This window comes from Stegastes partitus, unplaced genomic scaffold, assembly GCF_000690725.1.
Source record: "Stegastes partitus isolate 25-593 unplaced genomic scaffold, Stegastes_partitus-1.0.2 Scaffold2182, whole genome shotgun sequence".
Taxonomy (NCBI): domain Eukaryota; kingdom Metazoa; phylum Chordata; class Actinopteri; family Pomacentridae; genus Stegastes; species Stegastes partitus.
This window is the reverse complement of record NW_007579913.1, coordinates 52279-67648: the sequence shown is the minus strand read 5'-3', so window position 1 is coordinate 67648 and position 15370 is coordinate 52279. Positions and strand designations below refer to the sequence as shown.

At 39.9% G+C, this 15370-nt stretch overlaps 2 protein-coding genes across 3 annotated transcripts; one reads left to right on the top strand and one right to left on the bottom strand.

Annotated features, from left to right (window-relative positions):
- Positions 1-2190: 2190 nt before the first annotated feature.
- LOC103374221 (phosphodiesterase 6B, cGMP-specific, rod, beta) lies at positions 2191-10479 on the top strand. Of its 2 annotated transcripts, none has more exons than XM_008304270.1 (23): positions 2191-2349; positions 2503-2814; positions 4042-4194; positions 4810-4899; positions 5010-5150; positions 5250-5324; positions 5417-5481; positions 5733-5799; positions 5906-5953; positions 6501-6650; positions 6734-6877; positions 7161-7226; positions 7394-7543; positions 7652-7759; positions 7923-8032; positions 8194-8281; positions 8368-8468; positions 8558-8665; positions 8754-8817; positions 9013-9087; positions 9767-9850; positions 10093-10240; positions 10421-10479. In XM_008304270.1, the coding sequence occupies exons 1-23, from the start codon at positions 2191-2193 to the stop codon at positions 10477-10479; spliced, it is 2565 nt and encodes an 854-aa protein (XP_008302492.1). The 2 variants fall into 2 exon arrangements, with proteins under 2 accessions (XP_008302492.1, XP_008302491.1); XM_008304269.1 differs by having other exon boundaries at positions 10093-10246.
- Positions 10480-12840: 2361 nt separating this feature from the next.
- Positions 12841-14971, bottom strand: atp5mea (ATP synthase membrane subunit ea). The gene is made up of 4 exons (XM_008304271.1): positions 14884-14971; positions 14173-14227; positions 13042-13140; positions 12841-12936 (listed from the first exon to the last, which is right to left on the bottom strand). Exons 1-4 carry the CDS (start codon positions 14917-14919, stop codon positions 12911-12913), a joined length of 216 nt encoding a protein of 71 aa, XP_008302493.1. The 5' UTR covers positions 14920-14971; the 3' UTR covers positions 12841-12910.
- Between the last annotated feature and the right edge of the window lie 399 nt (positions 14972-15370).

Genomic DNA, 15370 nt, shown 5'->3' with positions numbered 1-15370 from the left:
GGATGGATGGATAGATAGATAGATAGATAGACAGAACTTTATTGATCCCTTTGGTAGAACTTCAGGGAAATTGTTGAGTAGTCTGGCTATGCAAGACTAAAAAGTACGTGAAATTAAATAGTACTGTTGAAGGGTCAGGGTAATTAGCAGCAGCAATCCATCTCCATGCAGGTGAGAACTTCTCATATTAATCTCATTTATCCAGAAACACAGGACAAAAAAACATGAACACATGATGCTTGTGTCGGCCCTGAAACGAGCTCATCGTAATGTAATTCCAGTTTACAGACAAAGTCCACCATGTGACATATGGGATTTTTAATGACATTTATCAACAAATATCAAATGGAGAGCAATTAAATTCAGAACATACGATCAGAATTAATTGTCAGTTAATTGTCAACGGCTAAATAGTCAGCTGTGACATACAGATTTCATGTCAACAGATGAAACTGTGATTTAAATGCTCTCATTGGCGACACTAAAGCAACAACTGCAAAGGTAGATCAACTGAAGTTTGATACTTAAATCTAAATCTGCACAATTTCTGAACTCTAATGAAGTATAAAAATAAGTGTGGACCTCAGCCTGATTCATGTTCAGATGATGCATAGATGACTACAGGTAAACATCAAATACTCTTTAATTAAAGCGACCATCCTTCATCACTACAGCCTCCTTCCCTCACTCACTCTGTCACACACACATGTTGGACCTGCCGTAATCTATTATAGTGGAAGCAGATTATCTATCTGACCTTTTGTTTAAGGTGTTTATGGGACCTTATTATAGACGGGTCCTCCCAGCTCTGAATGGAAAGATTAATTTCCCTGCAGAAGCGCAGGACGTTTCACTTTCACTCCACTTTGTGTGTGTTCGCTGCAGGTGGACTGCATTTAGGATTGTAGAGAGACAGAGAGTTGGGGTGCTGAGATAATCAGCTAGTGTCCTAACTAAATAGGGCTTATGCCAGAGGAGGCCTTGTTTAATAAGGACTTAAAGAGCTTGTGCAGAGAGACCTGAGAGAGAGGTAGAAACAGCAGACTGTAGACAGTATGTAATCAATTAAAAACACTGGGAAATATACTGTCGATATGATAAGAAAAGGCCATTTGTGTGCGTTTACACTGTGTATACTTTAACATCATTTATGTTTCTGTGCACTCTGTTGATTTGTTGTGATGAAACTGATGGATGATGGATTTAATCACATTGGAAATATACATCTGTAACATGACTTATTCACTGAGTGCAGTAAACAAGAAACAGACAGTAGTTGCTCCACATTTCTCACATATTTCTTTGCTTTTTTTATTATTAAATGCTATTTTTGTATGTTTTTAGGCCTTGTGTTTTTGTAAATATGACAGCTATATTAACTTGGTTTGGTAGTTTGATGTTCACTCATTTTCTTGCTGCTCATGAGTCATTTTTGTTGTTTATTATCTTTTTTTTCTGTGGCTATAAGACCCTGTCCAGTCCAACTTGTCACCACAAACACCCTCTAATAAATTCATCACTTTTACTAATATACCCTGAGTGCTACCCTGAGTGCAATTAAAAGAAAAACAGGAGAGAAACCTGTTGAATCATACAGCTTCTTCAGTGTATGTCACGCTTTCATGAGGTTTAAATACAGAAGATTACAGTATACACATATATTTCTACTTTCAGTGTAGTATCAGATTTTGATCTTCACAGGTACTGAATGTGCTGAGGCACACTGGAGGCTGGATCATTTGGCCCACATATCCGTTACTACATGATCAGCTGATGAGTTTAGTATAGGCAGATCCCTGCTAACCTTCAGCACTATCTGCTGATGACAGAAGGATTGTTTGGATCCAGCCCTCTGCCTTCTCCTCAGGGCTCTCCCTTACTCAGTCCGCTCATCCCGCTAACAGGAGGGGATTATCTTTTTTTTTTTTACCTGCATTTGAATGTGTCCACTTCTTTTCTCCCACTTTCTGTGTAACACCTGGGTAAGATTTCGTTCTCTCTTTTTAGGGGATAAAGGAGCTAAAGGAGTCAGTGTGTAAGGCGTTTGTTTTCTAATTTTGTCTTTTGTTTCCAGTTGGAGAAGTTGGAGGTTGCTCCTCTAGAGCAGCGTTGGACCCAGCGGGAGCTCCGTCACTGAGCTGAAGAGGGACCAGACAGGGACATTTGGGAGCAGAGGAGGAAGAAGGAACCATGGGTGTTCAAAAGGAAGACGTGGAAAACTTCCTCAAGGGGAACCCTGCGTTTGCTAAACAATACTTTGCCAAGAAGATGAATGCTTCTTCTGTGTCAAAGATGTCCGGACTCCCAGAGAAGCAAGTTGACTTCAGTCAGTTTGAACAACTTAGTCAGGTAAATCACATTTCTTAACTGCTTGTTTATTGGAACAAAACAATGATACCAGTGCACCTTTTCATGGTAGTGCAGGCTCGTTAAGTTACTCTCAGCTAGGCCAGTCCTCTACAAGTCTAAAAATGGAGTAATTCTTTTCTCTTTTTTTGCAAGGTTGAGGAAAGCCAAATCATGTACGACCTGATCAAAGACATGCAAGAAAACATCAACGTGGAAAAGGTGGTGTTCAAGATCCTGAAGAGAATCAGCGCGCTCATCCACGCCGACCGCTGCAGTCTGTTCATGTACCGGCAGCGAAACGGCATCGGAGAGCTCGCCACGAGGCTCTTCAACGTCAACACGGAGTCGGAGCTGAACGACTGCGTGGTGCCGCCGGACTCCGAGATCGTCTATCCGCTCGACATGGGCATAGTCGGCAACGTGGCTCTGACCAAGAAGACCGTCAATGTGAAAAATGTCAAAGAGGTGAGGAGTTAGTGTATTGGTAAGTCACATATGCAACTGATGTGGCTCTATTTGAACGGAGCGTAGAAATAAAGGCAGGTACATCCTTAGTGGTCAGTGCGATTCATGATATTACCACCAGGTGACATCACGGTTTTCAGTTTTTAAACCTGACACATAGTGGCTTCAACTAGCAATTATATGTTTGCCTTCTAAGCCATTATTAATCATCAAGAAATATATGAAAGTGTGTAAGAAACAGATGTAGGTCAAGGCTTTAAATAGCACACTGCAGATGAGCGAGCGCTGATAAATCACCTCTAAACACCGATTTGCTGGGGTTGGCTGGAAACATTTTTGACATCCTAATTAACAGATCACCGTGATGCACTTAATGGACATAATCCCCTTAATAGAAGGCAAATTAGTAGCTGTCAGGATACAACTGATGCCCTCTGGAAACCATCCTCGTGTTCTCGTGTGGGTTTAATTTGTGGGATTTTTTTGTTAACAATGCACAGGTGTAGAGATTTTACATTCTTTTGGATCTGGTCATTCAACAAAAGCTTAGATTACAACAGATTGTTTGCTTATTAAGTAATTAAATATGTATTTGTTTATTACTAACGTATGTCAGGTTTGATATCAGTCCGTGGCCTGTCTGTAATTGATCTGTACGATATCATGAATTACGGTACATATCACCACCAAAGCCTGCAGACGAGTAAAACAAGAGTTAGTCACACATATCTATACTTGACCAAGTGAGGGTGTAAATCCCCTTGTCAGACATAATCCATTTATTTTCAGATCCCGTCAGCCTCTGCTCTAGCTGTGGATTAGACGCCTCTGGCATTTAGTCAGCAGGAATCCAAAACAGATCAAAACTACTTTTACTTTACGCAACACGTTGTGTCCATAGTGGGTTTTTATACAATGATTTCGACGGGATTTACTGTCACTGGTGGTTGTGTTTTGGGTTCACATACATACTTTGGAGGCCTTGAACTATCCACATAGATGCCATTTATTATTAGACACATAAATCCACATTTGATTCAGAAACAATACACTAAACTATACAATATACTAAATAAAGATATGTATTGTATTGTAACTTAACACGATGTATTCCATACCATAACGTCAAGTTAAGCAAGGAAAGGTTTTATCATGCACACACAGCAACTAATGCATGTGCAACGTAACAATAATGGTGTTTTGTTTGTTTGCGTTTCTGCCGTTTAGAACCAGCACTTCAGCTCCTTCGTCGATGAACTCACAGAGTACGAGACCAAGAGCATTCTGGCTACTCCCATCCTCAACGGCAAAGACATGGTGGCGGTGATCATGGCTTTAAACAAGACCACGGGACCACATTTCACTGCTGAGGACGAGGATGTGAGTCACAAGCACGCAAACAAACTAACAGAGCAGTGTGACGTACAGAGGCCTCAAAATGCAGCCATAGTTTAGACTGTGGGTCTGTTTGGTTGTTTAAATAGAACATATCCATTGTTATGAGAGCTCTCAAAGACAACCGGCATGTATCACTACAGCTGGGAGGGAATCCTGGTTGGTTATTTAAGCCTTTTACAGGTGGACCAGATATACGTCAGTACCGTAATCCATCACGTACGACGATGTCATCCCAATTAGGGATAAACTACCTTTCAAAATGAAAGAAATAAGCCTCAGCAGGTTAATATTACAACTAGGTAGAGATATCTTATTGCATGAAGCCTTTTATGTTTTGTGATGATATGAAGAATGTGGATAAATATGTTCCAACATGGCTGAATAATGTCTCACATGTCAGACATGAAAAACAGAGCGGAGTGGACTATTAATGGGAGCGATTACAAACCACTATATTTTAAAAAGCACAACAACTCATGATATATAATCCATATGCTTTCACTGTATTAATATATCATACAAAACATATTGCATTTTAATATATAATCTGTATTTTTACATCAGAAAGCTTATTGTAACATGTTTCCTCTGTTCCAGCTTTTTTTAAAGTATCTGAAAATTGCCTCCTTGAACTTGAAGATCTACCATCTGAGTTACCTCCACAGTTGTGAGACACGCAAAGGACAGGTACCGGACTTTATCCATGCACAAGTTTGGCTTTTCATTCCAGGTGTTTAACAGAAACACAGAAACATTGCAGTCACACTTTTTTACCGTGTATATGTTGTGTTTTCCAGTTGCTGCTGTGGTCTGCCAACAAGGTGTTTGAAGAGCTGACGGACATCGAGCGACAGTTCCACAAAGCCTTGTACACGGTGCGAGCCTACCTCAACTGTGACCGCTACTCTGTGGGTTTACTAGACATGACGAAGGAAAAGGTACTGTGTCCTCCTGTGTCTTTGCTTGTAACAAGACGCATTTTATGTTTGTGCATTTATTACCATGAAGTTATTAATTGTTTCCCTACATTTTTCCAGGAGTTCTTTGACATCTGGCCAGTACTGATGGGAGAACAGGCACCTTACTCCGGCCCCGTAACTCCTGATGGCAGGGTACATGATTTAAATCTCATTATCATCGGTAGTCAGCTGGGCAGTAGAAATCCTCATACTGGTCTTCTTTTAAATGTCCGTTTTTCTTGCAGGAAGTAATTTTCTACAAAGTGATTGACTATATTTTACACGGAAAAGAAGACATCAAAGTAATACCGTAAGTAAATGCGTTCTCATTTTCAGGTTTGCATTGGTGTGAATAATTACTTATTCAAGATGTGGTGACGGATAACAAATTAGTGATGATTCAGCCTTCAGTTGTTTAAATTGCAGAATTGAGAAAAACTATATAAGTGTACTTATTTTTTATTAATGATGTAAAGTCAGTGACAAACGTTCATGAATTGAATTAAACACAATCTGTGATCTGATCTTCTAACTGGCCTGTCCCCCTTGTGTCACACACAGGGGTCCACCCGCAGACCACTGGGCTCTGAGCAGCGGACTACCGACTTACGTTGCCGAGAGCGGTTTTGTGAGTTTCCTTTTAGTTCAGCGCTACGAGCTGCTAAATCGGACCAAAGTAATGCACCTGCACATCTTCCAAATGGAGTCAGTCTGCTGTTTTTTCTCCTTCTTAGATCTGTAACATTATGAACGCAGCTGCCGATGAGATGTTCCAATTTCAGGTAAGAGACTGAGGCGGAACAGTTTGGGGGAAACATCTGATTGCATATTTCAATTAGCAATATGTATATATTTTTTAAAAGACTCAGTTTTATATTTATTGTGTCATAGATTTAAAACATGTGATGGATTTTACCACAGAAGACAACATCAAAATACTGAGTGCTCTAAATGTTATTGCAAGGATGAGAACTTAATGATAAAATGGCTTTAAACATGTATATAACTATTTTTTAAATGGCATAAGAGATGGAAAAATATGTGTTAAGTTAAAACAAAACACTGGTAAAGGTTAAAGGAGTGGCATCCAAGTGTTGTACATTGTGAAAATAAGCTAAAGTAATAATACAAAAAATAAAAAAATAAAACCTCTGGATCAGACACCTTTAATAATGTATATCCTAAAGTGCACTCTTTGCAATTTCAAGGATGATTCTGACCCAATAAGAGGCTTCAAACACCTCTAACTGCAAAGGCAACTACTTAAAAAAAACAGCCCAGGGATCTCATAGAGATATGTTTGTTTTTTGTTTTGTTTAACTGTTGCAGACAGAACCGCTGGACAACAGTGGCTGGACCATAAAAAATGTTCTCTCGCTGCCAATCGTCAACAAAAAAGAAGAGATAGTCGGCGTGGCCACGTTTTACAACCGAAAAGATGGAAAGCCTTTTGATGATCAGGATGAACAGCTCATGGAGGTAACATTAGTCTCTCCTATGAATCGTGGACACGCTATGTTATGAGTTCTGCATGCTGATTGTGATCTCACGCTGTTTCTCAGGCTTTGACTCAGTTCTTGGGATGGTCGGCTTTGAACACGGACACTTACGACAAGATGAACAAGCTCGAGAACCGGAAAGACATCGCTCAGGACATGGTGCTCTACCATGTCAAGTGTCGGGACGATGAAATTCAGAATATCCTGGTCAGTACTGCTGCCCTCTTTTCCAAACAGTAGGATAAACATCCAGTTGTCTACATCCAGGTGGTCCAACAAGGTTTCCCACCTCAGTTGGACTCAGTGAAATAATAATGTTCTCAACTCATCTTGTCCAACGAAGCAGAAACAGTCCAACATCCAGCTGAAAAAACCCTCATATTTCCTATTCTTTCCTCAGCATGTCCGTTTCACTTTGCAGGATGTTTGTACTACTCACTGTTTGCTCAGGTGAAGCATTTCATGTCAATGGCTTTCTCATCTCTTCCAGAACACCAGAGAGGTCTACGGCGTGGAACCCAGAGAGTGTGAAGAGGAAGAGCTCTTAGATATCCTGGTAAACCAAACACTTGTGTTCTTGACTAAACAGCATTTTAGAAAATGAGGAAATTTTGATTTATTCACACATTTCTGAGTCTGAGGTCACAGATGAGGCCATGAATCTGGTGTTTAATTGTTTTTTTTCTTTTTACTCTGCCTATGTTTTATTTTTTCCCATCTCAGAAAAAAGAACTACCTCCACTGATTAAGAAGTTCGAGATCTATCAGTTCCACTTCTCGGATTTTAACTGCACAGAGATGGACCTTGTGAAGTGCGGCATCCAGATGTACTACGAAGTTGGAGTGGTCAAGAAGTTCCAGGTCCCTCAGGAGGTAATGCACTCACACACAAACAAAGTGTTTTGCTTTTAAATTGTGTACAAGCAGCTAGTTTTACCTTGACTGTGTGAATCATTATTCGATTCTCTGCTTTCCTTTCAGGTGCTGGTTCGTTTCATGTACTCAGTCAGTAAAGGCTACAGAAGAATCACCTACCACAACTGGCGCCACGGCTTCAACGTGGGACAGACCATGTTTACACTATTAACGGTAAATAGGCGGTTTATTATCCTCCTATTACAGTAGAAGCTATATGAATATTATTGTTCCACTCTCATGAGCTAGCGCATAAAACACACAACACAGTGTGGAATTTTCACTGCTGTCTACCAAATCACGGACGTGGTGCCACTTGTGTCTCTGTTTTGCTCAGACGGGAGTGCTGAAGCGATACTACACCGACCTGGAGGTAATGGCCATGATAACTGCAGGATTCCTCCACGATATCGATCACAGAGGGACAAACAACCTGTACCAGGTCAAGTAAGTGCTTTTGGGAACTTTTTCATTTGTTATTAGAGAAGAATCTCCTGAACTGTGCAACATAATCAGGTAGAGTCAGGGGCTTTTAGACATGTACAACAACCCCACTGCTGTGTCTCTTCTTTGCTATGTAATTGGTATGATGCCTTAAACCCCAACAGGTCTGGTAACCCTCTGGCCAAGTTACACGGCTCCTCCATCTTGGAACGACACCATCTAGAGTTTGGAAAGTTCCTCTTGGCTGACGACGTGAGAAAGACGATTACAGAGTTTAACCAAATTTAATGAAATATCCACCCAGTTGCTAATTTCGACACCTCTCTCCTCTTCTGCAGTCGCTGAATATCTACCAGAACCTTAACAAGCGACAGATCGAGCACGTGATTCATCTCATGGACATTGCCATCATCGCCACTGACCTGGCTCTTTATTTCAAGTCAGTACAATCTCGTATTTTCTCCCACTCGTTTATTCCCTCTTTGTGCTCGTTCTCTGATGTGTTGCGTTCTCCTTGTGCCTTGCCAGGAAGAGAACCATGTTCCAAAAGATCGTGGACCTTTCACACACATACGAGGAAGAGAAGAAATGGGTCGACTTCATGTCTCTGGAAACAACCAGAAAAGAGATCGTCATGTGAGTGCAACAAACACGCACAACGTTCTCTGTTCTCTGTTCCTGTACGTTTCTCTCATCTTCTAAATCTTCTCTTTCTAAATGTCAGGGCTATGATGATGACCGCATGTGACTTGTCCGCTATCACAAAGCCTTGGGAAGTGCAGAGCAAGGTGAGAGGCACTAAAAATGGGCAAATGAAGGAATTACCAAAGGAATAAAGGTTGTTTCGATAAGTTAACTGATAGATTGATAAAATATAATGCAGACAAACTTGAGAAGCTGGTAAAAGTTTAGTTTTTGGGTTATTTTGCGGCATTTTTATCGTGTTTGTGAGCTGCTTTTTAAAGATTCGGTTTGTCTTTTAGGTTGCTTTGTCTGTGGCGGCAGAGTTTTGGGAACAGGGTGACCTGGAGAGGACAGTACTGGAACAACAACCCATTGTGAGTTTTTTTTTTTTTTTTTTTTTTAATTGTTGGATTGAATCTATATCTGTGTAAAAACTACAGATGTATGTAACTGTAGATTGACATTCCTAGCTGTAAAGAAAGACACTATTTTTGTTTAGTTATTTATTCAAATATTCATTTCGGTCTTAGCTTTTTTTTTTTTTAGCAACCGCTGACTAACAATGTACTGTCCAGTGGCCTGTTGCCTCGAGGACATGTCCAACAGCAAAAATGTTTAACTATAATTCTGTTACAGGTGCATAAAGATAGAACATGATAAGAATATATCCCCTTATCAGCAACTCAGAGGTAGAAAAATGTGAACTTGGGCATCAGACTCATTACGTCTCTTATTAGAAACTCACCAGAGGGAAGGTGAACTAATCAACAACCAAATAATTATGATGTCAGGCAAATTCAAAGTGATAAATACAAGGCATACTCCTATAAGCAGCACGTGACTTCCAAGTTATTGTAGCTTAAGTAAAATTCAAGATGTAGTTTATTCCTCTGCTGGAGTGCTGCTCAGAAATACTGTAATCAGCATTACCGCTGATGGATGGAAGCTGTATTAAAAAAGTCAGATACATAAATATAAATGGGACTAGAACTGATTTAATGAACTGCTAACAGGACAGTTCTGAGTGCTCCAATCTTCTGTTCCTCCCTCCAGCCCATGATGGACAGAAACAAGGCAGCAGATCTCCCAAAGCTACAGTGTGGTTTCATTGACTTTGTCTGCACATTTGTCTACAAGGTAATGTTTAACACACAACCTGAGCACCGAATGATTTCTGTAAGTGTTTCTAGAACAAATCTTTTTTCTTTTGTGGGTCTTCTTGTTCATATTACAGTTTATATGCCGTTTTCTGGTTAATGTCTGATTAAAACTCATTTATTTCCACTGGAGCATCATTGTGTGTACAAGCCCTTTGGTCCAAACTTCTCTGTTGTCATCTTTCTTTGTCTTCCTTTTCTTTCCGCTTCGCCTCTCGTCAGGAGTTTTCTCGTTTCCACCCTCAAATCACACCTATGCTGGATGGCATCCTCAACAACAGGAAGGAGTGGAACGCTAAAAAAGAAGAGTACGAGGCTAAACTCAAGGCCATAGAGGAAGAGAAAGCTGCTAAAGAGGCAAAATCGGGCGGTCAAGGTGCAGTGATTCTTTAGAATAAACGCTGAAGTACAATGAATTAGTAAAATGTATGAACTCAATGAGGAGTATTACTGTTTTTGTTCACTGAAATTAGTCAGAACACAAAAACTGAACATTTATTTCTGAATGTTGCTGATTGATTCCTTTGTTTATTGTGGATTTGTCCAACAGCTGCTGCCAATAATCCCAGTGGTGGAGGGTCGGGCTCCAAGACCTGCTCAGTGTGCTAAAAGACCGACGAGCTGGGTACCTTACGGGGTTGCACATGGACGCTCACGGTAGACTGAACCAAAGCCAGTCAGCTCATCTTAAAAAATGTCATACAGTCAGACATGTGAATGCACAGCCCCGTAGTACTTCTCCAGAAAAACTGGCTCCAATCAGAGAAGAAAAACCTAAACAAGGATCCTCACCAAGAAAGTTACCAGTAACCAAGTGTCACTGAGGAACAACAAAAACAGTCCTGAGTAGACGACACATTTAAGAGCTAACTGCCCGTTCATATCTTAAAATTATAAAACAAATCAAAATGAAGGAGATTTTTGCATTCATGTTTATCTTAAAAACAGTTTCCTTATCTTTGGATGATTAATGTTAGCTACGAATGTGTGCACTGTGTGTGAGAATGGATGTTTGTTGTGTGTCAAATTTTTTTTCCCCTAAAACTAGTTTTACAACCCAGCAAACATGACAGAGCACAACTTGTATATAGGTCTGTAAAGTATATATATTATATGAGAGCCTCTGTAGACTGTACAACATGTTTGGAGCTCTATTTTTGCATATATTGTGCATTTTTGTAACTTTAGTTTTTACAGAACATGCAGTAGAGAATGGCGAGATCGGAATGTCCTCCGTCATTTGTATTCCAAAAGTTGATTCACTGTTCACTCCTTCCAGTCACTCACTATTTACAAATGAGAGTTTGTTTACCTTGACAGCAGAGAGCCAAAGATAGACGTTCAGTAATGCTACGGAAAGAACGGCAGTTTTTCATAAATATCAATGCAGTGCAATAGAGACATAAGTTTACTATCAGCAGTCAGGTCTGTAGATGCTTATTCATGATGCCTTTATACTGTATATACGTGTGAATGGGGAAGTAGAAGAGAGTATATTTTACAAATATAGTGTTACAAATGTCTTATTTAATGAGAACAGGTTTTATCCAGAACATCAGATGATTCCAGATAAAACTTATTATTTCAGGTTATCTGTTGTTTAAATATGAATTTACTGTACTTGGCTACATTAAGATGAACGGAGAACAGGAGGATTTCAAACACTGGGACCAGAAAACCTGTTCAAATTGTATTATATGAATCCCCACCTGAAAACTAACCTCAGCTTTGGACCCATTCTGAATAAGAGCAGGGGTCGGCCAGAGAACACCACCTGGGGATCAACATGAGTTATTATTATAGCAAACATCCACGTCTTCGATGTGAGAGGAATCCCAAATATGAAAGTGTGCACATGAACAACATGTAGACCCTAAATGAAAACAATCAGGTCCAAGACCTGAACTCAGGACTGACGTGCTGCGAGGCAGCAGCACTGACCACTGAGCCATCAGGCTATTTCCATAGCAACGTCTGAAGACACAGAGCTGTTTGAGACAGCCTCAAGGAGAAACTAAGCTTTGTCTTAGGACTTGTACATACTGCCTCTCTTTCTGTAAATATACCTAATTTTTTTCTAGTTGAAATAGAGATGCTTATTTTGTTTTTTATTAGCAACATCTGCAAGCACTGGCAAATGAGTCATCAAGTAATATCTTATTCCCCTTATCTTTGAGTATTTCATGCTTGCCTCCATTTACAAATGTAAAAGTATTCCACATATGGAATAAAGTATGGGTGTAATAAAGGTGACTCTGTAATGTTAGGTAATGAATGAACCGTAACGTGCTGTGGATACGCCCCTGACATTTTTAAATAGATGGAATTTACTTTATGGTCAGTCCTTTAAAGCTTGCCTCGTCATGTGCTCTATCTGTACAATATTGACCTAAATAAAGCAACTGTATTTTTATGGGAGGTAACCGAGTGAATTAATTGCTTCTAACTCTGAACCTAAAACTTCCCACACAGGGAACAGACGTTTATAGATGCATCACCATCTTATCGTTAAAACGGGATAAGACAGGAGGTGCATATAGCAACATAAAATACGCCACAGACTTAACTACAGTCACGTATTCAAAAGAATTAAAGTGCAATAGCCTATTCCATACAATGCACAGTAGAGCTCATAATGAAGGTTACGATATTACACAACACACAAGAGTATTGAGGGAAAGCTTCTGTCCACACTGCACTTTCTACTACTGGTCCCTGACCCCAATCCTGGGATTGCTGCTAAACTAGGCCAGGATTACTACCATGCTCTTCCCCCAGGCTCATCTCCCACTGAAGGACAGCTACACACACACACACCTGCTCTAGTCACAAAATGTGTGTGTGCTACAATTAACAATAAAACCAACTTAAGATAGTGTTTGTTTTTGGTGGTTCAGCAGGTCTTGATTATTTTCTACTCAACTATGAGAAGGAAAATTAATACAGAAAAGACAAACACCACAAGACCACTTCAGTTGTTACATGAAAAATATTTTATGTTTTTATTTAATTTGGAATATAACACAGGTCCAGATACAGTTCATTTAAGGATGGTGTCAGAATTGGCTGCAGAAAGAGGAGAAAAAGAGAGAGAGAAAAAAAAGTCAGTTTGTGAACAACGTGTCGACTCATAACACACAAGTAGAGAGATCATGTGTATTCCTGTGTTACCTTCAGACAGCTGTTTGTAGATGCGCTCCTGCTCCTCTCTGGCCTTCTTCTCAGCTTCCTCGATCCTTTTCTCCTCCTCAGCAATGGGCTTCAGGTAATCTTAACAGGAAAAACAACACTGCCAGTCAATAGTGTAACCAATTAGTGCAGGAGTTCAGTGCCATGCATGCATGTAAAAAGGGGAATGCACTTGTGTATTAAAGCATAAAGGGATTTACAATATAGTTGCAACAGCATCCTAAACTCTATGATAAAATAAGAATTGCTACGGAATGGGAACTTGTTTTGAAATTAGGTACTAATGTTGGCAACCTAATTAATCTGAGTTTTGTCTACGTAGTGTATTTTTGTTTGTTTAATAATATATCGACATTTTCTTTAGATAAAGACTTCTATTTTTAAGGGTGAGCTGGCATTGGATTATGTCTATTTGACCTGAAATATTTAAATAACACATCCCGAACACAAAGCAGACAACAACTATGGTAATTAAAAACAGGATGTCCATGCTAGAAAAAGGGGGACCAACACAATATACATTAGCTGCAGAGATCACTTTTGACATTTTCAGTGCATGTTCTTACATTCCAACATTCATAAACACCAAATAATAACATTAATTTTACAGAACCACACAAACAATTAAGACTGCAGGGTTTTTAGGGAGCTGTAGACATTGATGAACAGTTCCTTTCTTTGGAGTCTAGTTTTACTCTTACTGAGGTAATAAAGAAGTATTGGCCATCAAACATTTATCCCGGGTAGCCTTGTCAGGTGCCTGCATGCCACATACTTTATATAAAAAATAATAGGTCCTAATTCACACATTTTGACTGAACCTGTAGCAACTAAAGCAAATGTAGCCACCATTAATTGTATTTACACTTGCTGGTTTCCTGCTGGGCAGTGCTACACAGGCCTGCCATGAACAGACGTGTTTCACTGGAAAGTAACCAGTAATGGTGCCTTTTAAATTAACCGCAAGCCAACACATATGTGGCTTCACAATAAGCAATCTGATGACATCTTGCTGTCATGTACAGGAATGTTAGGTCAATCAGGTAAGTCTTTGTTTACTTGCAGCCCTGTAAGTGTGGACACTCGCTGGCGCATGCGCACAGGTGAACTTACCAAACCTCTGCTTGCCATAGAACATGCCGAGCAGCAAGGCGGACCATCTGGCCGTCTGAAATACAAGTGATTCGTGTTAAAAAATAAAAATAAAAATGTACCAGCTAACTGTATATTAGCTGGACAATAGCGGCAAGGTCAGCTGCTGAGAAAGTTATTTTACTGTAATAGATTTTTCACTGCGACAATGTCACTTCTCTGTGGTGACTGCCACTATTAAACAATACTAGCTGAGCGACTGCCATCTTTCTGATGATTTCTGCAGTTCTGTATTTAACAATAGCCACGATGCTGTCACCGTTAATCACAACATAGCATAACTGCTCACAAACTTCCCCAACATTAGCAGTGACAGGGGCGAAGTCCAGCTTTTCTTTGACCTTTCTGCTAAAGCGGATAACAATAACTGTAACACCGCTGACTGATGTGACTCACTGTAGCTAAACAACTAGTTAGTAATGACAGTCACATCTGACAGATGTAAAAGATGCTCCAGGTCTGCAGCTGCTTATGCGGAGACATGTTCACCTGCACAGACTCTCAATGTCACTGGTAGCAACCACTAGCTTAGCATGCTACGAGAATACGTACAATGAACGGCCCGCTTACAATTCCGCTCATATTAAGAAGAATTATGGTGTTTTAAATGAACGGTTTTCATTTGAGATGGCGAGAAATACAAATTTCAGCTAAAATAACTGATGTTATTACCTTGATAAGTGGCGACACTGCGACCGGAGGAACCATGTTGAAGCGAGGGAGGGACTTCCGTTAGGACCGGAAGTTTCTTCTTCTTCTTCTTCTTCTTCTTCTTCTTCTTCTTGTTTGAGGTCTATGGCGGTTGGCAAGGTAACGTTTCCATGACAGGAGAAGATTAGCAGTAACAGCCAACACAGCTAAAAATCACTGAACTTTTCCTAAATACGACATTTTTAGTGTTTCTTCCTTAATTTTTTCTTTTGAGTTGCAAACAGCTGACACACGAGCCCAGTTTCAGGTGGACTTCTCACCGTAAACCAGGTAAAGTTGCTCACAGTTAGCAAAGAAATGTACAATTAGCAAAACGAAGCAAATATAGAGGCTTTTACACTGTCTAGCTGAAAAACACAAAAGCTTTGTTTACAACAAACTACATGCTGTATACACAGGTCCTATTTTTATACTAATAAATGATTTTGTGATTATGTAGATTTAAAAT